Below are 23257 nucleotides of genomic sequence, written 5' to 3' on the forward strand. Positions count from 1 at the left end.
TTGTTATGTTACTGTTTGTGGTACAAATAGCTACTTTCCCCTTGGAGTTGTACTTTTTTTTGGCTGTGTTTGATTCTGAGTTAGTATCCTCTATATTTGGGTCAAAAAATTTGGCTGCTGTAATTTTCTATTAATATTAATAAAAACCACCCATCCCCCTAGCATATGGGATGCAGAAGACACTGCTCAGCAAGCTGTTATAAATCTCAAAAAGGTTTATGAGCTGAAAAAATTGAGTTTGGAGAGGGGAATGTAGACTCTGCAATTTCCAAATGCTGATGCTAAATCCATTCAGATGTAAATCAAAACCCATCAGGAGTGCTCTCCTCTTTAGATACTTTATCCTAACATGTGTTTGCTCATTATTCCTTCCTCAGTTGGAGGTTGTATATGAAAGCTGTTTAAATGAAATAAATAATGTATTCCTATGAAGAAGATTAGTATATTTTGGAACTCAGAAATGGAGAGAAAAGTTAGATAATATTTCAGCGTAAATAATAATGTGAGTAGGTTTGTTGTTTTTTCGGAGTTTGAAATTCTTGGTCCAGGATGTGGATCTTTAGGTCATAATCTCTCTGGATACTTCCCAGTGTTTGGCTAGGCTTTGAATGATCTTTCTAACTGGAAATCATGTGCTTCTTTGTGTAGAGTCAAATAATCTTGGCTTTAAAACGAACAGTGTTGACATATGTTTATCTGTGTTCATGTGTATTTAATATGTTTTCATATGTTCACATATGTTTTACCTGGAGATTTGTTTTAATTGGTGTGACAGTATCCCACCTGATGCCTCTGTTTTAAACTTCATTACATTTGTTGCACACTGAAAGTACCTTATGTTAGAAGAGCTTTTGTGGCTCCATCTACACGTCGCTATTTTGGGAGACCTCTGTGACTGGTCTGTCTCCACTGTTGCTCTGTCTTGGGAATTCAGTGTTGGTTTTCTGTTAAATCATTGGCATTTAGTCAAGATATACCCATTTGTAATTCTGCTTCTTTGGATCTGCGACAATTCAACTTCCTTGCTGTCATGCCTTGGTTGATATCTACAGTATCTGTATGTAAGTTCTGAAACACTGTAGCTTCTGTGGAATGATGAAGATGAGGTTGAAATATCTCATCAAATAATTTACTAAAATCATTATTGGAACATTTTTTTAACAGAGTGATAGCTAAACTCTGTTCAAATGCCAAAGTCTAATATTGTCTTACACAAATGACATAAAGAAGGTCCAGGATCAGGTCTTATGTCATTATCCCAGCTCATAAAATGTTAGACTGGATTTTGTCAGCAGATGTCATCATGGCTGTGCAGATAGATCCCAGTGATGGAAGAACACATTCAAGATTGATGTGTTTTGACCATGGAGAGTTAAAACTCCTCGGTGCACAAGTGCCAGCCCTTGATAGGAAACTTTTCTCTGTGTGAGCATTTATTTCTTACTAAGACAAATTTAATGAGCCAATGATCTACTTTCTAACCTGTTTCCTTACCTTGATTCTTCTATTGGTCCCTGCAGGAGCAGATTTCATAGAGCTATCTCAGGGCCCTTCTTGGAGACTTCCTCTTCAATTTGTCTCTCCTGAGTCTCTGTGTTGCTCAGTGGTTGTTTTTTAGTACAAAGTACAGTATTTCACCAGTGCAAAAGTCTAGTAGGAAGTAAGACTCCAAAAGACTTATGATGATACATAAAAAAATAATCAAGCAGTAGGGTACCAGTTATGTAAGCATTTAGTGACTTGAATAAATATAAAATTTTTATCTGAAATATGTCTGCAGATGTTCTCAGCTGTGGATCTGATATTCTTAGATATGGATTCTGCTTGTTCCTAAACAGCAGCTTCCTCTTTCAGCAGGGTAGTTTTCCAGTTTCTCAGTAAAGGCAGAGAATTCACCTTTCTCAGATAATTTGGCTTTTATTGGGTACAAACCTTGACAGAGGATTGTTTTCCACATGTATGTTCATTCACTGTGGGCAGTGCAGTGACACACGTAAGATGTACAGAGTACATCAGGATCCGCTTCCTTTTCTATCTAACATTTCCAATATTTTAGGTGGACACAGAGGTTCTAAATGTTAGGTTTCAAGGCATTTGGAAACAGCAGTGAAAAAATTTCTCTTCTTCAGTGGCTTCCAGTACTAATAGGGAAAATAGCATGGAGAGAGGGAAAGATGTGCTATGCAGTAAATCAAGAAGACATTATTTGTTAATTTTCTCACTTCAGACAAGATTTGAGTTCCTGGAGGAGCTTCTCCAGGAAACAGCCATCATCTACTGTTAGGCAAGCTTCAAAGAAGAAAGAATAAGAGAGATTTGAGAAATGTGTGGGCCTGATACAAGAGGAAATGGATGGTGTCCATTTCCTACTCTGCCCCTTAAGAACTACCTAAAGAGAAACTTCCTCCTTCTGAGGAAAGATGAGAAGCTGCAGAAGCACATTACTGAGTGTCATGATTCAGGGTTGTGCCTCACTTCAGTAGAGCCTAGAACCTCCTTTTCTATTAGCCCTTCCTACAACGCTGAAATTTAGCATTTCCTCCAGTTTTTGTGTCCAGTCTAGATTGCATTTTTCAAGGCAATCACTGTGTAGTTCTATGTTTTTACACGGCCCTCGGCTCAGCTGGATCTCACCATTTCCTGGCCCTTAGACAGTGCTGGTGCCAGCAAATCCCCCAGGAAAGATATATTCCTTGAATTTAGAAAGAAAATTGAGAGAATTGAATTCTTGGCATAGGAATGCACAAAATGTGAGATATCTTAAGAGCAATGGTTTAGATTCCTGATGAGCTTGTTCATAAATCAAAGTGCAGAATTTGTTTCTTGGCTTCCCTTTGACATGTGAGATGGCAACACATTAAAGTGACTCTTTATTTTCCTTTTTATACTTTTAATTTTTCATTGTCTCCTGTAAAATTCAGGATTTGTCTTGGTTTAATGCATACTTTCCAGCAAAAATGGAATAGGAAGTTGTGTGCAGCTCTCAAAGCTAAGAGATAATTCTTCTCACAGCTCCCACATCACTCCACGGTAACTGCTAAGAGCAGCTGTGCTAGAGTTGGGGCCCTGAATTATTTAACAGAATTTAAAAAAAAGACCTAATCTCCTGTGTCAGCCTGTCTCTGCTTCACTGTCAAAAGAGGGCCAGTAGGAGGGTGGGCTGTCTAGTGTTTTTCAGGGTCCATAGTTCATGTGCAAAAACATATCAAACAAAGTCACTTGTTTGTGCCAGGTTTTTCTGTGTGGAGTATGGGCTATTATTTTTGACGCAGCGTATATAATTATTTCTTCACTGTGGTGCAGAAAAGAATCCATTAGTTATTCCTGGTCGAGGTTTGACCCCCTCAGAGGAATCACTTGAGCTGGCTTGTTGCATTTGCTTTTAACTGGCAGCTCCCACCCTCGCCCTTTGACTCCTGGTGTCTGCAGGCACCCGGACAAGTCCTGCTGGACACTCTGCTTTTGGGACTGGTGCCGTGATGCAGAGAAGCTGGATTAAGTAGGGTCGCATTGGGAGTTAAGATACGATTTGTCCCACTGGTTTTGGCATGACTCACATTAAGTAGAAAATTAGAACCTCATGCCAAACTTTTGCTGTTCACATGCTGAAATGGAGCAGTAATTTGTTTTATATGTACTAACTGTAATTGCTTACTAGGTTTGACAAATGTATTACTAATTCAACAATTGCTGCGTTATGAGGCACTAATGGGAAAAAAAATCTACTCAAAGTCTATAATCTCTCTTGTGAACTAATCCTTAATTCTGTACATAATTTTGACTGAAGCAGTATTTATTTAAAACTAGAAATTGCTTTAAAATCTCATTTAATGTGAGACTAATGCCCGATGAGAAAATAAGTCAGATTAATAACCTCTAAGGTTTCTTCTTCTTCTTTTCTTTTATTTTTGTTCATAAGTAATTTTGAAGGGGCTTGTTTTTTGTTTTCTGTTTGGGTTTTTTCCCCTTACACTAGAATGTGTCCAGTTCTTCCCACTTGAGAGAGAACTAAAGCTCTTGAGCAGCTTGAATACAGCTCTTCCACAACTGCAGTAAATACTTGGTGGTGGGGCTGATCTAGTGCAGGGACTTGGACATGATAATCTTTGCTCTTGGAAAGAGGCAGAGAATTGGGTTGTATAAAATAAATTATATCTCTGTCTCTCTATCTGCACATCCAAACTCAGTGGTGTGAGGGATTTCCTTTGACAGCTGTGGACTACTCTTGGGATTCCCATGTGTTTTTCCTCTGAAAAGCAGGCCTCGCTTTCCTCAGAAATGTTGACTTTTTAGAGTTCTTGACATCACTGGTTCTTCAAGTCAGAGTCATGAAGAGTCCAAATTTGCCCTCCTGCTATAGAGGTGAAATATTAGGGTCGGCTGAGGAGGAAATGAAGAGGAAAAGAGGGAGTGCAGTTCACTCTTCTATGGATTTAAGATGTGGCAAATAACACATAATTATTTTTCTGTAAAGAGCAAATAAAAGTAGCTGTAAAAACTTACTAGCAATGTGGTTCATTCAAGTTCTAGAAGATGTTCATTCAAGTTCTAGAAGATGTAAGGTGAATTTGAGTAAATTCTAGATAGTGAATAGGTTTCCCCCCTTATAAAAATCCCAAATGTTTGAATCATAAAATCAGTCAAGTTAGGTTGGGCAGTGACATTTGCTACCTGATTGAGGTTCCTTTTCTGGTGTACACAGTTGATAGTAAAAATAACATTTAATAAAATTTAACAGCAATCAGGGAATGTTTCATAGACACCTACAAAATCTGTTAAGTAGTATTTGTTTTTGCTCACTTTTCTAGCCTGACCAGTAGCTTGGAAGCTTTGCTGTATTGGATATTTGCCAAACCACCCACTGAGCCTTTTATTGTTTGTTCCTATTTCGTTAAGAATTAATGACATTAATATAAAATTGATGCTCAAGAAACCAAAACCTATGCAGATTGTGGAAGGCTGGTCCTTGTGAGGCTAGAGATGTTGAAATCTTCTGAAGGGATTACATGTCTCAATTTTCTAAGTGTTTGTCCTGGTGATACAATTTTAATCACCAAACCTCCACTGATGTGCCAGTGGGTGCATGTCTAGCTATGAATAGATGTGCCTAATGTTGGAGCTTTTCAGGTTTTCTCTGAGATGGAGTGAGGTGTGAGATCTTGACTGTATTTCAGTATCATCTTGCTTTGCAGCCTGATTTCGGAGACCAGATGTTATAAGGCAAACATCTGTGAGCACCAACAATTGCAGTGTCTTTTTGAAGTGAGTCCCTCTTGCGTCTCCATCTGCTTTGTTAATAGTACAAGGAACCCCCTGCTCTTTTTCTGTAGAGATCTCTTCCCTCATAAGCAGAAACAGTTAGGCATCATTTTGTCCTTCTGTCCTATGCAGATATGGTGATGACATCAAAAGTGTAAAAACGTGAGGAAATCCATCCTGAAAATATAATTCTTAAAGCTGGATGGAATATTACTGAGACTCTTGTTGAAGTCTTACTACTTTACATTCACTGGCTGTACAAAACAAATGCACCAAAGTGTTGATATAGAAATTGTTATTATTTTTTTTCCACCACTGAATTTCCTTTCCAGATTAGTAGTTGGATAGAGTAGTATGAAGGTTCTAGACTGTGAATTTTTTTTCTCATGCAATGTGTCTTCAAAGAAATCACTCCAGGTAAAATGTGAATGACTGAAGTTTAGATTAATTTAGATCTAAATTAAGTTTAGATTTAATGCAAATGTTTACATTCACATCTCTTTTCAATAGAAGTCAATGTTTTTATGTATGGCTTGTTCTTGGTTAGAAATCTCTCTGTTTCATACTTTTCAGCTCATTTTCCTATCAAATATATTTTTTCTCTCCCTTGTGTCTGTACTTTCATTTCAAAATGTAACAGGTTCAGTGTCCCCCAGTGCTGTGAGTAGCTCACATTTGCAACTGCATGAAAAATATGCCATACATTTCAGCTGGGAAAGACAAGAAATTTTAATAGCCTTTAGGCTTTGTGGAAAATGTTGCCAAGATGCCCAGATTTGTATATTCAGGGTATTGGTTTTTTAAAACTGATGCAGAAAAAAGTTTGGGGGGAGACAGTTTTAGGAAGTGGGCCATATACTTTAGACAGGCTCTCTTGAACTTGTAGCATTTTTGTTGTGTATTATTTTGAGCAGAAGAAGAATGATTCGAATAAGTTTTTTTAAGACACCCTTGGAGATGCTTTATAAACTGCTTATTCTCTAATTGTGCACCTGTGTTCCATCAGTTGATACACTAATCCCACAGTGGGACCTTCCAGTTCTTCAGACCTGCCTGGATGGGAAAAACTTGCCAACTGGCAGCAGCTTTGAAGTGTTGCTGTTGTTGGCTGTGCATCTTTGAAAAGAAGCAAACAATAAAGTGTTTGTCCTTTTTCTAGTAGGCCTGATGTAATATCACTTCTAATGAAGCAGCACGTGAATAAATAAAACACATGATTTAAGAATGCATTTGAGAGTCACACATCTAAACAGCCCATGATTTCTGTAAAATGAAAGTCCCTGCTGAGTAGAAAATTTTTACTGCTCATCGTTTTCTTCAGTATTCACTCAAAAGGTATGACTCTCTTAATACCCTAATGAAGCACTCAAATTAAACACATTCCAGCGAGGACAAAATAACCACACTTGAAGTAAGTGTGAGAATACTCTTATCATCTAATAGCATGTGAGAATGGCAAAAGTTTCAGTGCTTTTATTGATTTTTTTTGGCTTACACTTAGCCAAGCAAACAAAATGGGGAGAAATTACTCTTAATACTTCTAATTAAGCCTGTAACTGTAGAAAGAGCAAACTATTTGTAAACTGCTTAAAGATTAAAAAGCATGGAGTGCTTTTAAAAATGGAAATTATTAGGCAACCCAGTGATTTCTTTAATTTGCTGATAGTGCTTATCCTATTTGTGGCATATTAATTAAGTGTTGGGAAATGATCTTCTAGTACACTGAATGTAATCCTGCAGTCTGTTATAGATGAAACTAAGAACAATCACATAGAGCTGGATCCCTATGAAACCTGGCTGGTTACAACTTTCACCACTGCTGCTGTTCCACAGGTCATGATGAAAGCATGACTCCACCCCCTCACTGCTGTGAGTGACAGCAGTGTTTTAAAAACACTGATATGGAGGAGCAAAGAATTGGGCTGGGTCTGTGACTGGAACCTCGTTGCCTTCTGTTTTCTCCATTCTTTCGCCAGTTTTGCTTTCACTGAGCACCCTTATAGCTACATAGTCAGGTCTCTCTTGAGTGAGAGGGATGGGAGCTGGAAAGCAGAAGAGCTTTCCTCTTTCTCATCTCACAGACTAGAGCTTTGTGAAAATTTGAGTGAAATCACTGAACTGCAGGCTCTCTAAAGAGAAAGAAAATTAAACCAAAAGAAACCCTTTGTTCAGCGCTTACATATTTATACTTGTCAGCTGAGCTAGATGAGACATCTTCATGTTTTCTTAGGAGGAAAAATTCTTGCTATCATAGCCCTGTCCTGGTGGTTTGGGTCTGTGTGCCTACTTCACACTACAGCCCAGAGGAGCACAACCTTCTGCATCCAGATTTCTTATCTGAAGGGATCTCTGGGAGTGAGCCAGCTTCCATGCTCTGAATGTCTTGCTGCCTGATGCAGCCACTGCTGCCTTCTCTTAAGGGCATGGAGACAGAAGGAGGGTTTGAAAATGTTGCTTTCTGCTTCTGTGGGAGGTGGTGTGCTAAGTTTGTACACATCTCAAGCCTATTTTCTGAAGTTTATTCTGGATATCATTCTTCACACAGCGCTTTGGATCTTCGTGTCATATCAGTCGCTGAAACAAATTTTTGGGTGGGTTTTATTTTGTTTTGTTTGTTTTTGTTTTGCTTTTTGAAAGCTGAGAATGTGAGCAGGACCTTATGCCTAACAACAACAAATTACTGTCTTCATCATACTATGCAAAAATTTCCTTAATCTCTGGGGGCAATGATGTGAATGAAATGGTTCTTTAGTAACTTTAGGGGGAAAAAAACCCCAAAATAACAAAACAAACAAACAAACAAACAAAAAAAACAGAAAGCAATTTCAGAGAACAGGCATGGTTTACATGGTGTGGAGTATGTTGGTGGAATCAAAGATGCCATCACTGGAATACTGGCAATACTGGGGTTTGTTGTCATGATATTCCTCCTGTTTCTGTACAAGATTTCCTAGTTTCCTATTCTTATTTATGTCATCCATAATTTCTTGTATATAGATGTGCTACTGCAGACACACTTGTTTCTTATTTCCCCCTTCCCATGTGTCTATGCTGAAAAATCTGCAAAGAATTGTGTGCTCACTTTCCCTCTCCTTCAGATCAGACAAAAAGACAGAATGAGACAATGAAAAGCAAATTTCTTTTGCTGGTATTCTGCACACATTCAACTCTGCAAGAAACTAGGTCGATGTTATTATTCATAACAGTATAGTCTGTTAAAATAAAATAAAAGTTAAGCAGAGGGTAGCTCCAGAGGTTGGAAGGATGCCAGTCACACTCTGAAGTTAAGACCTTCCCTCTAAGATACTTTTTAGCAGACAGAGCAGTGTTGCTTGGGATAGCAGATGAGAAAATTTTTCTGCCAACAAAAATGGAGAAAAATCTTATTTTCTTCAGGCTTATAAAAAAAAACAACTTAATGTAAGTTTTCTTTTACTTTGAAAATGAAAGCAAAGCCAGTCTTCCATATTTGAAAAATGACTCATTAAATTATTATTTGTCCTTGTCATAAGGTCTGGAGTGAACTTTGATCCTCTTAGACTCTGTGACTCTCTGGCTTAAGGTTGGCAATCCCCCATGGCAGCAACAGGAAAAGCAGCCTTCCTTCAGGACTGCTCCCCAGAGCCCTGACACTGTTTTTTGCTGTAGAGAAGAATAAGAGATTGACCATATCTAAGGACTTGTTGTCCTTCATTCCCTTAGTGGGATTCTGTGCTGGTAACCTGCAATGCTCTGCTCTGCACATTGTTTCCTTTTTCCTCATCCATTTTTTAAGTGCTCTACAATGATGGTGAAAGGTGGGCAGTTCTATTTCAAAAAGAAAAGTAAAAGATGGCAGAACAAATTCAAATCTGAAGTGTCCTTAGAAATTTGGGTTAAAACCCACTAACCAACCATTACAGCAAACAAATAGATAAATAAAATATTAAACAAAAGCAAAAAAAGCCCTTTCCATTAGCTAGCTGTCTCGAGTTTCATCTGAAATACGTTCCCCAAGGATATTCTAGTGCTTTGGGTTTTGCTGTTTTGCTGCCTCATTGAGAAAATAAATTTGAAATTAAATGAGATTAAAATAAGAGTGGTTTTAAGCCTGTGTGTGTTGCAGGGAAAGATTGCCTGCAAGTGTTTCTGATATATCTAAGCAGATGAAAAACATCACGATTCTTACAAAAAATTATGGAACCTGTCATCCTTGTGAAAAAGCTGACAAAAAAAAAATATGTGAAGCAATTCAGCCAATTTAAATTTGTTTTGTTACCTGTGTATAATTTTTAAAAAATCTGTCCTGGGAGAAAAAAAAAAAGGAAAAAAGTACTTTCCCACATTTCCTTTCTCCAAGTCATTATTTTTTCCACACATCTCTTAACTTGCCGTTTAATTATCATTGTCTTCATGTATAATCTTCATGTATAGAAAATGATTTTTTTTTACTGTTCCTAATTGCTGTTTATTTCAGCAAACTATCAAATCCTGTTAACTCAGTGCAAGTCTTTCCAGTTATTTCTACAGACTTTGCATCAGTCTCAGAGACACAGGTTTTACCATCAAGCACAGCGAGCTGGGATCTGCTCCTGCCTCCAGCAAGATGCTGGATCAATTATATCCCAGGTGTACTAAGGGGTGTTTCACATGTCATTGTCTATCTTAAGTTACATGGTCAATTTAGAAAAAAAAACAATGCTCCCCCAGTTCTAAGTGCTAATCAAGATACTGAAAAAAGGGAATATGGATTAGGTCTGTGAAGGAGCTGGTTTTAGGTCCCCATTTCTCTGTGAGAGCTCTGCTGACACAAATCTGGACCCCCAGAGCTCCCAGAGAAGCCACAAGCTGGAAGAGGTGACTGTTCACATACAGCTGCTAATCGCTTTACCACAGCCATTGTCTTCTTGATGTTCACCTTAAAGCAATATGCATATGTGTGCACACACAAATGTAGTGTCAGTACTATTGCACTTTGCTCTATATTCCTCCTCTGCTCATTTTATTAGCAAAAGTTCCCACTCATTAACATCTCCTTAGAGGAGAACTAGCATTTCTGATGATGATTATTTTTCCGGTTAACATGGAATGAGTCAAGATTTCTTTTTTATTGGAAAGAAATTTTTGTATCTCATGATAGTAATTTATTATTTTCCTCAGAGGAGAAAATACACAGTAAATCTTTCCCATGACATTATTGTGGTGGGATCAGATTTGTGCTCTTTATTCAGTAAAAAAATCTGTTGAAAGCTGGTATGAGTGGAAGGCAAGTAAAGACTTGCAACATCTGATCTTTCTTCTTGATATGACTCTTTCCTGGTATGTAGTCAGCAATCACTTTCTTCATCTAGACAGAATCCTGGACCACGGGTCCTAAGCTTCTATTTTACTGGTGGTTTTATTCTCTTCAGCATGCACAGCAAACTTTAGCAGCCCAGATTTTCCCTTACTTCTGTTCCGTAAGGAATTGCTTTAAAAATTAAATAATCTGCTGTCTTGCCATACTCATTTGGCTCCCTGGGGTTTAATAGGGAGTGTGGCGGTGCTGAGCATCCAGTCCTACTCTGTGCATCAGAGCAGTAGAAAGGTCCCTGCTCACTGCAGTGGATGGGATACAGCCAAAAAACAATCTTAAGGGTGAGCACCCTGACCTGCCCCTTCATCCCCCAGGGTGACTCTAATTGGGAAGGTTTTCTGGGAGCACTCCAGGACAGGCACAGAGAGTGGTGGAGTGAGCTTCATCTGTCTCAGCAAGCGGGACGGTGTGATAGGGGTGAAGCATTTGGTGCAGAGTCCTTGGCTGCCATGTTTTGATGTGTTTTGAGCGTGGGCTAGCTCTGCTCTGGTCATGCAGACAGAAAAACAGCTGGTGGCTGAAACACAGCAATTGGGTCCTTGGGCTACGCCTTAGTTTCACATGAAAGGAATCCAGTTTATGCACTCAAAGATCACTCTGTTGTGCAAACCACAGCATGGTAAGAGATTTGCCCAAGAAATACTCTCCAGTTCTGAATTAAAACATCAGCATGAACACAGCAGAGCAGTAATATGCCATACTAGGAGATCTTATGCTAAAAGAAAGTGTTGTCATTATCCCAGGTGATACACTGGTGATAAAATTACAAAGTGATGAGTGCAGGGTGCAGGCTAAGTGATTTGAATCAAAGGAAGTGTAAGAGAGCTTTATATCTCAAAATGAACAGATGGATGCTAAATGCCAAGTTAGCATTATCTGATGCCCTTCACATGAGAGAAATTATTATTTCTGTGAGAATCATGTTGCATGTAATTAACTAGTGGATAGCCAATGTACGGTTAAGTAAATGTTAACACTACCTCTATGGTACTGTCCAGCAAGTAAGAAACAGTTCTTCCCAGTGCCACCTACATTTCTCTAGTCAAAACTACTGCTTGGTTTCATAAAACCTGTGGGTTTATATTTATTAAACACCAAAAAAGTAGGATTTCTGAAGGAAACATAGTTTTTTAGTTTTTGTTTGGAAGAAGATAGAAGCTTGCCATTAGGAACAAGCTAAAGGCTGTCAATAATATATGAAGCTGCTGAAACAAATATGTTCCAAATGTGGCAGTTTTTATCAATTGCAGATGTGAACATTTCAGCTCATTAGTAATGGTAATACTTGTTAGTTACTTGTTAGTAAGTATTGAGGTGATGAAGGAGAATATACAGCTGAGCAAAGTTTCCCAATCCACTGAAAATAGACGGCAAACCCTCAAGTGGTTCATGTAGTCTGTGTGTCTCTACTGAAAAAGACTCTGTAACAGGACAAGCCAATGTGTTCATCTGATTTTTTAAGAGCTTTAAGGTGTGCATTCAAGAAACTCAGGTCCCCCAACTAGTCTGTCTGGGCTGGACTGCAAACTTCTGCCCTGTTCTCTACTGTTTGAGAAGCAGGGTTGAGAGAAGTGGCACCTGCAATGGAAAGGATTAGCAAAGTGTTTCTTTTCATTTCTGGAGTATTCTGTATCTCTTGAATATGTGAAAGGGTTTTTTCCCTTTTTTTCCCCTCTGGTCCTTATGTCAGATCACAGTGAGAAAAAAAAAAAGCAAGAATTTTTATTCTTACTGTTAGAAAGCCTCAAGAGCAGAGTCAGGCACAGGCATGTAGTTCTTAAAGTAGCCACAGACTCTGGAGAAACAAGAAGGCAGCAAGCTGTTGGTAATCACTGCATGCAGTCATGGGGACCACAGGACCCTCAGGGACCTTCATGAAGATGTGCATGGGAATGGCAGAGGATTCGTGAGTTTCGATAACCATCCATGCGTGCCAGGCTTCTCCCTCAACAGCTACAGATCTCTGCAGCAGTGGCTGCATTAAAGGGCATGCATTAAAGCCATGATATGGCTCAAGGTGAATAGCTGTGCCACCTCCATGAAAGGACGAAAATCACTTACCCAGTATTCTTCCCTAACACTGGTCAGTTTGAAAACCCAGCTACACAGGGTGCTGGGGCATCTTGTTTAGCCTGTGCTTTTGTCCATGGTTGGACCAGATGATCTTTGAGGTAGTTTCTGACATGGTATTCCATGATTCTGTGATCCTGTGAATATGTTGTGTGTTTTTCCTATTCCCATCAGTGTACTTCAGCAGCAAGGCACCTTCATGTTTTGTAAAGGTGAACAACCTAGCAGTGGTGTGTGACTCTTCTCATCCACAGGAAGTTCATAGCAAGCAGAGAGTTATAACCAAGCCAAACTAAATATGGCAACTGCCATGTGAATGAAAGCCTACCTGTCAAAGAAGGCAACTTTTTGCTTAAGGAAGGAGTTCTGGATTTTATCATATTAAATCTCATATTCTTATACTCTCATTCTTATGCTAAGATTTCATTGAGTGCCTGTGTGAGCACGGTATGCATGCTACCATTGTTCTTATTAAATGTGAGCAGAAATTCTGGAAGAGCATTATGCTTCATCACTTTGAAGAATTTTAAAACTAGAACTGTTAATGTGAAACAGAATTTCTGGAATAAATGAGAACAGTTGGGCACTCTGGAGCAAATATTTGGAAAAAAAAAAAGCTTAATTATGTGGGTACCAGATTAAGGCATTGTTATAAATAGTTACTGTATTTTTGTTTTGATGGTAAAAAAAAAAAGAAAGCAAAGGGAAGACACCTTAACTTACTTACTCAAGTGTAGTAGTTGATTGATTCTGAAAGTCAACAGGTGAATATTTTCTCCAGTGCCAACAGAGAGAAAGACTTAATTGAATAGCCAAATTCCTATGGAATTCCTTGAGAGCAGGGTCAAGTCTTTAATTCTTGATTAACTCCTTTCTGATTTTAATGAGAATTACATGACTAAACCCTGTTTTATGTTTTGGAAGCAACGGGTAAGGTTTAAATCAAATAGTAGGTTTTCTAGACTTTTAATAGCGCTATTCTTTTTAGTGCTTCTGCTACCTCGGGGTATTTACTTTTGGCTCTTAGTGTGGTGTAGAAGTTGATACTATTGTGAATGGAATTGGCAAGTCTTAAAACACAATGTTTAGATCATAAACATTTTAAAAAAAGACTCCATAAAAAGATATTTTTTTTTTAATATGAAATGTTAGTTGTGTTCTTGGCAGGCTTTGCCTCAGAGGAGTCAGATGCATTTCAAAGAGTATTCTGGTGGCCAGCTGCAGCCAGAAGATTATTTCAAACCAATGGAGACCCAATTCCCTTTCCTCTATAGCTTTTTTCCTTTCTCTCTCTTTCTATCCCCTCCTCTCTCCTCAGTAGAACTCTCTGTATATATTACAAATGAAGTGTGGCCAGTGATGGGGTGAAAAATTCATACACAATTAAACATAACAGTGGAAGGCATAGAAACTTGGACTAAAGATGCCAGTACTGGTCTTTGCTTTAGGAAGTGCTGTTGAGATTTCTTTTCTTCAACACTCTTCAAATCTTCAGAGTTCAGAAACCATTGGCTACTCTTCCAGAGCCAGCAGGATAGCATAAAATACATGAAGAATTGCTTGTGTCTGCCCTGCACTTACCTTAGTACTGGCACAGTCATCTTTTTAACAATGACTTGATTCATAGATGCTGTGTGAAACCAGTTACATTCCAGAGATGAGGAGAAGGTAATGGGTTTGGGGGATACATTAATGGAGCAGGTCTTTATTTTAATCTCAATCATTCATAGTTCATTGTGATAGACATTATTTTTGTTTTTCACATTTATTTGAAATAAATATGTGAGAGTATTTCTTGTCCTGCTTTAGAGATGTCTTTAGAGGACTTCTTTTTCTAAAATATTAACTGAGTGTGATGAGAGGTATTGTCTTATGTAGTTGTGCAGGCAGACGTCTTGCCCCAGGCAAACACAGGTGCCACATTAGAAGTTCTTGCTACCCATAAAACAATCAACATCTCTCAGTTATTCCAGAGCAGAATTTTACTTCTTTTTTTGTCCCCCATATAGTGAAGGTAGAGCTTTCTCCACCTTGCTTTTGAAGTCTCTTTCTGCTGTGTGTTTTGCTGGATATGGGCCTGAAATCCCTGCCTGCTTTGCACTACATGAGGGCAATTAAAAGTGCTGCTTAATGTCATTCACAGGGAATCTTTTTGTTCCTGATTTATATTTCCCCTTAAGTGATGGAATGCATCAGCAACAGGAATTATTGTCACTTCTCTGATTTTGAGAAGTCAATGAATGATTGAGATGAATCATTCAAAAAGAACAGTAGTTGCTTTCCTGTTGCATTTCCCACAGGAAAATAAAAGGACAAAGAGCTAACTATGACTTCATGTCCTCCTAAACATTTGCTGAGCAGACCTGCATGACTTGAGATATTTGTGCTCTTACTAGCCTGTGCTTATAATGACCTCATAATAGCAAAAAAAACCTCCCAAACACAAATGTCTGACAAAAAGCAAAAAAAAGCCACCAAGAGCTGAAAACTGAATGCCTGTAGTGCTTGCAGTGTTTGGGGGGTGGGTTGGTTTTGGGTTTTGGGGAAAATCTAGGTAAATTTTCTATTAGGTGCATCAGAAATACTGAGGGCAATTCTTTGGATGAGTTTGCATGTTTGAGTAGTGTGTAGGGCTGAGTCCTTGATCATTTTGAGAAAAAGTCCTTTGCAGCTGTTTGTATGAAGGGTTAAACAATAAAGAAGGAATACATGTTCATGCTTTTGCTTAAAAATAAAAGGGCTGGATTTCAGAAGGAGCTGTAAAGCTTTCAGCAAGAATCAGGCTAACACTGCAGTAAAGTGAAGGCTGAAATGTGAAGAGTGCATGATGTGAGATGTGAGATGCCAGCTCAGCGCTTCCAGATCACTTTGCTCTAGCAGAGGAGACCACCCTAGGAATTGCAGTGAACTGTAGCTGCTCTGCAATGTAAAGTTGTATAGGCTGATACCCCTCTCACTGTTATGTCACCTGGTGGTAGCTTCTCTCAACACTTCTCCACTCTGGGGAAAATGTGTTATTTACAAGTACTTCTCTAGGGGTGGAAAAATCTCCTTAATATACAGATTCCAGCTGCACAAGGAAATGAAAATAGTGTTCATACAAAAAGGGTTCTTTACTGAGGGTGTGTTTTTTTTCTCCTCTTTGTGCAGGTTCGACATGGGAGAAAACATTACGGCAGATTGGTTTTGAAAGGTAAGTCATAAATTTATTTCCTTACCAGTGCAAAAAGGTAAGGAAGAAAAACTGCACAGGAAAATTTGCAGTTATTTGTTTTAGTTGATTGACTGTATCAACAACCTCAAATTTAGAGTGAAAGTCATGCAGTATCATACACATATGTGTTCAGCTTTTCTGTTTGTGTCCTCTCTTCCAAGTCAGTCTGAAACAATTTATTCATCATATGAACTTGGCTCATTGTGTTGTTTGCTGGTGACTATAGAGCATGCTAGTATTAAAAAAAGGGACACACCTTTTGGCCACAAGTCTTACTCCTGAATGAAAATACTGCTCTCACTCATATTATTTTTTTCCATGAAACTTCTAATCTCTGACATATGAGTTGACAAAAGTAAATATGAAGTTGAAAGACGAGCAAAGCTGACAGAGAGCCATTCAGCACCAGAGGAAAATTCAATATGCAGCATTCCTCAAGTGCAAGAACTTCTTGCAGACAAACTTAGCCACAGGGTCATCATACCAGAAACACATGTCTGTCCTGTAAGTTAAACTAGGTCAAGTCCAGTAAAGAGCGATGTAAAGAAGGATTCAGATGCTCAATATCATCTTTATTCTTCTACAAATGGTAAGCAGAAGAATCTGCTATCTGCTTGAAGTTCTGGAAATTGTTGAAAATTAAAAAACACTCTCAGTTCCTAAGTTTGATGTCCTCAAAGTTGTTGTTTTTTAAAAGGTTGGGGTTTTTTTCCCAAGTTACATCCAGTTTGGTTCCTGATGAGCATTTCATTCAGTGTGATACCACAGATGTCTGCAGGGCACTACAATAAACTATTGATTCTTTCATCACCCAAATTATAAATTAGCACTGATTAGCGTGTTTGTCTCCATCAGAACTAAAAAAAAAACCAACGAAGTTTTGAGGAGTTCTAGGATGAATTGATACTCAGTGTCTGTGTTTTGAAAATGAGAATGGAAAAGGGTGAGCATCTTTTTGGCTGAGTTCATCAGAAGTTCTGTGGTGACAATTTCCAACTTGTGAGATGTTTCAGAACAAGAAGAATCCATACTGTGTATATGCCAGGTATGTGCCACATGAAAGATGGAGAATTCCTAATAGAGTAAGTTACAGCTGAGAAGCCTTCCTGAGATGAGGCAAATATGTAGAAGGGATTTCTGTGCAGGTCCCATTATTGCCACTGTAGTTTGAAAAGCAGAAAGGTGTTTAAACAGCACTTGTGCACCTTGAGAGACTGATCATCACCCTGGGGTAACTTTATATGAAGCAGGACATTAGTTAGTGCAGATGCAGTGAAGATTTGAATATACTTTTCTTACCATAGTCCTAGAATTAAATGTGTTCCCTTACCAGTTTTTTCAGGGATGCAGCAAGGAGAAAAAAAGGAAAATTAAGTCCTTCATACAAATATAACAATTCAGATTTGGGGCTTTTAAAATAGGAATATTCATTACCTTACTTTTATGATCCTTTTTTTATTAGTTATTTTTACTATACTTTTTACACAAGATTTTTTTATGACATAAATATATCATAGAATCATAGAATGGCTTGGATGGAAGTATCTTAAAGATCATCTAGTTCCTAATCCCCTGCCATGGGTTGTTCAGAGACCCATCCAGCCTGGCCTTTAACACAAGGTGTGGGGCATTCACAACTTCTCAAATTGGTTTATTAGGTTATATAAAGGTTAAATAAAGATTAATGAGTAACATATATGTGAAGCTCAGCATTAACTAATTTATAGCAATATTTGCTTAATATCACATAATCTGCTATTGCTTAATATAAGTATTTTTTGTATCTCAAAGAATAGTCTCCAAAGCAAACACGTTCCTGTATGTAATACCTGGACATCGGAATCACACTTCAGTTTCAGTCACAGGAGCAGAAGTCTCAGGTCTGCGGGTCTCTCAAGGCTGAGAGAGTATTCTGGGGATGTATCACTACATCCTGTCCCTAATCTTATTCTCTTCAGTAGGAATCCCTTTTAGACCACCAATAGATATAGGTTAGTGGGCTACATTTATGTTAGCTCTGATCCCATACAGCTGTTCTTGTGTTATTTATATAAACTCTGGGGAAAGAAGCAGCAGAAGCATGTCTGGCCATTTAAAATTCTGTTCTCTGCAAGCTTTTCACTTAGGCACATCTGAGTCAGCTGTGAAATATCAATAGCATTTAAATGTGTTGTTTGAGCAAGGACATTCTCATTCAGGAGGGAGGAAGCAAGATTTTTAGATGCAGAGAAGGAGACATACAACATAATGCCCTAAGGAGGAATTATCTTCTCTTTAAAGCTGGAAGATCCACATAAATGGTTCTCAACAAATTTTTAGAGTGGGCTGAGGAACGGGAGATATAGACAGTCAGGTTACATTGCAGGAAATGAATCCCATATAATTTACAGGTGATGTCTTCACTGCTTTGTGGCTACATGGTGTTTATTCTGTAATAGTAGAGTGTTTACATTACTCTTGTCTTCATATCCTGAAAAACATTGTGGTACCAAGAGATCTGACTGCAAGGCTTTTATGTAAGCATTACTTGTGAGCTGAGGATGCTGCTTTTCATTGCAAGGGAAATTAAAAATGCTGGAGCTTGAGTAAAGTAGCTTTATATCCAGGAAATGTCTGGAGTTAAGAGCTTTTCAATTAAAAGGAGTATATGTAGGTTTGACAGATATAAATGAAGGTCTTTATGTTATTGATTGTCTTTTGAGACATTACAAACAAGCTAATTGTAACATACTATTGTAGTCACCCCCTTTGTCCAGCATGATCTAGACTGCAGTTCCTGACTGTGTTTTCTGAAGAACATTAAGGATCAATTTTGAGGTTTAGGCAAACTATTGTTTTGTACTGTGTTGTCCTATAAGAAACATGGAGTAAAATGCTGAACATGTGTGATACTTCCATGTCAAGCAAGCTGTCACCTTAATTGTTTTTTTAAAAAAATCTTTAGTACAGCCAAAGCAAGTAGACTTGTGGATAAATAGGATGATTTTTTTGCAACTGTTAATGTGGGGATTATTGTTCATTATTGGTGCATATTGTGATGGCACCCACATATGCATAAAAATGTTTGGAAAGCAGTCAGCTCTCTTGTTCTTTGTTCCAAACATGACTAGAAATTCATTTTAGAAGACATTGTTCACCTCAATGGCTTAAGATTTTTTCAGTCACATTCAGGACCCAGTGAAAAATCATAGAATCAGGGAATCAATAACATTGGAAAAGACCTCCTAGATCATAGAGTCTATCCTTTAAACAAACACCACCTTGTCAACATAGCGTTAAGTCATACAATTATGTACCACATCCAGTTGTTTCTTGAACGTTTCCAGGGATGGTGACTCCACTGCTTCCCTGGGCAGCCTGTTCCAGTGCTTAACCCCCATTTCTGTGAGGAAATTCTTCCTGCTGTCCAACCTGAACGTCCCCTGGCACAGCTTGAAGCCATTTCCTTGTGTCTTGTTGTTGGGAGGCTCACTTGAAATCTCCAGTGGAATAGATCTGAACAATTAGCAGTGACTGTGCTTGTTTCCTGGATACTCTGGAAATTAAAGAGAGCTTAATGCACAAAGTCTGTTAAAATTCAAAAGGAAAGAGAATCAGTTCAGTCAGACAACCTCTTCATTAGAGTCTTCTCCTGTAATGCAGTCAGTAGTGTCTTTCCAGCTCATGGCTGGGGTGAGGCTTGCAGTGCAGGGCCTGAAAAGAGCCACCACCAGCACTGGGGAAATGCAGCTGGGGAAATGTTGCCACACTTGGAACATAAATATCAAATGGAAAATAAAAATCAAAAGAAGGCCTTTTTTAAACACCTAACTTTCTCTAATTTGAGCTACCAGATGATGAAGTTTATGTCCTTGACTAGTAGATTCAGTAGTGATTACAGGAATGTCTTCTGTTTTTATTGACCTAAAAATTATCTATCAGTTTTAAAACTTTAAAATGAATGATGTTGGACCTCTGAAAAATCATCGTCCTGCGGGGTCTCTAGACTTCCAGTAGTCCTCTTTGCTGAGTTGTAGTTTGTAATGTGACTAGTAAGCTACTCAGCTAATTAACAACACTTCTACTCCCCTTTTGCATTTGTTCCCATGGTGCTTCTCCTATGTGTGCAATGCATTACATTTTGGTTCCACAAAACAGGCTTAAGAAAGATTTAATAACTGTTATTACATGTGAGGTAAATATCAAATGTTTTAGAAAATATATATTTGAAGAATAACAGATGTGTGGTTATTATGCTTCTGGCAACCATCAATAAGTATGTTTTTCATAGTGAATAGTTTTTTTCAATGATAGAGAAAGGAACTTTTGAGCACCAATTTCATAGTAAAATGAAATTATCTTTATAAAATGAGTTTTCCACATCAAAGATAAAAGTTTTGTTTGGTTGATGGCTTCAGCCTGATTCTAAAATTGTTATTATTTTCATGGTATGAAAAGACTTATTATTAATTAGAAGTTTTATATATATATATATATATATGCAAAAGTAGGTGACTTCCACCCTTTATCTCTGCACCATACTTAGTAAGCAGCAACATCTACGTAGAAAGTGGACCAGCAGCGTCCCAGGTTCTGTCTAAAGTAATGCTGAGGGTGATTGGCAGTGGATGATGCTCCTGTTAGTGAAACACTGTGTATTTAGTTCTGGGCTTGTTATGCTTTTTGTAATCCTTATATGGTTTCTGAAGAATGGAAAGGTAATTGGAGATTGCTAGCTCTCACACTGAAAGGGTAAGTAGGTAAGAGAAGGGAATAAGTCTCCAAAGGAAAAGGAAAAGACCTGAAGACTCCTGTATCAAGGTTAGTACTTGGATATGAAGATTGTCTCCTATTAAGAGAGACTTGAGATCTTCTGTGTACCTCAGTAGCTCCTTCAACTACTCTCCTAAACACAGGGTGATAAGGAGGACACTGCATTGTTTTTATTTGTGGCAAAGTAAATGCAGCAGCCCTGCTTGCCACAGGTAGACACGGCTAACCCGGGAGACGCCAGGAGCAAGTTAGCTGTCATCGCTGAGAGATGCATTTTTGTTCCTACGCTGGTCTGTGAGAGCAGACTGATGTCTGCTTTTGCAGCTGCTCCACATATGCCCCTGCTCAGTCTAGCCAAAAATACTGTGTATATCTTCCCTACCCCTTGCAGAGACTGAGAACTCAATTTCCGAAACCACTCGTGACATGTGGTGAGCACTGGAATCCAGATGCATCAGAGGCACTTCCAAGCGCCTCCTTCCAGTTTTAGGTTGCTAATTATGAGCCTACTGGTGAGCTCTTTTCTCTCTTTCCCTGTGCTTGCTTGGATATTTGATTGGTGCTTGGCCAGAGTTTCTCTGGGTGACAGGAATAAACAGAAGAGAATATCACTAGATTCTATAAACATTCAGTATGCACTGTTCTGGCTTGGAAATCAAAGTACCATATGGTTTTCCAAAGTGACATCCCCCTCTTCTCTCCCCACTCTCTGGTGATTTAGTGTAAAGAATAAATATATGTATGAAATATAAAATCTTATCCTGATACCATGCTCCATAATTTCAGGCTTTTTTTCACATACAGCTGAATCCTACAGTCCTTTCTTGGGCAAGGCTCCCACTGACATAATTTTGGGAGATTTGCCTTAGCCAGGGGCTGCATGAGGCTGTATGATCTGATCCTTGAGAGGTTATTTTAAAGGAAGCAGTTAGAATGCATTTCACAAATACTGAAAAATTTGAGAAGACAAAGAAAAATGGGTGCAATGGTGCAATCAAAGGGACATGGGAAAGCCTAGCCAGGCACATATTTCACCATTTTGGAAAAGAAATAGCTATATATTCTCTATAGTTGTTTTGGTCAGCTGTCCCACAGAGCACTTAAGCAAGTGCTGAATTTTTCAGTGCCCAAGCATGCCCCTTTGCTTTGGCAGGGCTCTCTACCACAGCTTAGCATCCTTGAATTGCCTCAAATCAGAGAAGTTAAATTAATTGATAATTTGTTTAGACTTTCTATTCTTAATGTATTATGCCCATCACACTTTTGTGAGAGTTAATGAATGTGAATTTATTCTGCAGCTTTGAATATTCTACAGTTACATGTGCTATTTGAATAGTATGGCAGATAAATGTAATATAAGGAGCAGAGAGACAGAACCAGTTCCACACTTTCCCTTGGGAGGCTGTGAATAAAAGAGCAGTTTGTTGCTTGTAACAGAAGTGTTGTCTTCTGGGTGGTATCTCTGTTTAATGATTTCTCTGCTGGACAAATATGTCACTAAAGGCCTCATCCTCAGCCATAAACTGCTTTTAGGGTTTTTAGGGTTAGGATTCAAAGAGCCCCAAAGGCTAGGGGGCACTGCTCCAGGAACTGGTGATGCAGAAGGCATGACAAGGGGTGCTGCACCAACTCTGAGCCGTCCACACCTTTCATCTGGGCCAAACATGGTACTGTCTACCTCAGCCTCAGCCCCAAGCTCCTAAACCTGGTCCTTCCAGCTGTAACATTGCACTTGTTCTCTTGTGGTGCGATGAACAGCAGATGATGGGGCTCCCCACATGCATGCACTTGTGTTCAGTCAAAGGGCAGCACAGGGAGCTGAGTCCTGGAAAGATAGGGTAGAGAGGTTGCTTTAATTGAATTCTCAAAGCTTCTCTCTTTTTGTTACTTTGTGGTGGCCAGGAATGTGGAATTTGTGCATGTATGTGCTGAAGTATTTGTCTTGTTTATAGTGTAGGAAATGGGGAAGAAATGTGTTTTTAGTTTTATTTGATATATTCTGCATGCCTGAGGTTCTATCTTAAATTGAGTTTTCTTTGCTGCTCTGACAAAAAGCGAGACTTTGAAATAAAAGTCTGAGTTACAGAGAAAGCCAAAATAAAAATTGAATTATATTTGCAAAGAATTAAACCCATTGTTTAAAAAGATATGAAGAAAGCTGAAGTAGTTTTTTTTTCACCAACACTGTGACAACTGAAATATTTTAGTCCATATTAAATAGTGAAATAGAAACAATTTAAACCTAGTTTTAAACCAGTCTAACATATCTTGGATTTTATTCCAATGTTAACTTTGGTTCCTGTGTTGCTGTGTGTAGTCACTTCAGTGTGCTCCCTCTGATTCCCTGTTAGCAAACAATACTGTGTATGGGGCATGCTGTAGTAGCCCATGAAAAAATTCTGGGAATACTTCAAAGCTGCATCCATCAAGGAAGATTTGGACTGGGCATTAAGAAGCATATCTTTACCAAGAGGGTGGCCAACCTCTGGAACAGCTTCCTAGAGAGGAGTTGATGACCAAAGCTTTGTAGTGACTGTCAGCCTGCCAGAGTCATTTGGAGAATGCCCTTAATAACATGCTTTAAATTTTGGTGGTTGAACAGTTGGATGAGATGATCATTGTAAATC

General features: G+C 38.6%; 1 protein-coding gene across 6 annotated transcripts in view; it reads left to right on the forward strand.

The window, feature by feature from the left end:
* The window catches only part of PIEZO2 (piezo type mechanosensitive ion channel component 2), a 298221-nt gene that overhangs the window by 130705 nt on the left and 144259 nt on the right, over positions 1–23257 (forward strand). For all 6 annotated transcript variants that reach the window (XM_033512210.1, XM_033512211.1, XM_033512212.1 and 3 more), the window contains one exon: positions 15815–15857. In XM_033512210.1, coding sequence (XP_033368101.1) covers positions 15815–15857 — 43 coding nt within the window. The remainder of the gene's footprint in view (positions 1–15814; positions 15858–23257) is intronic.

This window comes from Parus major, chromosome 2 (genome assembly GCF_001522545.3).
Source record: "Parus major isolate Abel chromosome 2, Parus_major1.1, whole genome shotgun sequence".
In the NCBI taxonomy this organism is placed as follows: Eukaryota; Metazoa; Chordata; class Aves; order Passeriformes; family Paridae; genus Parus; species Parus major.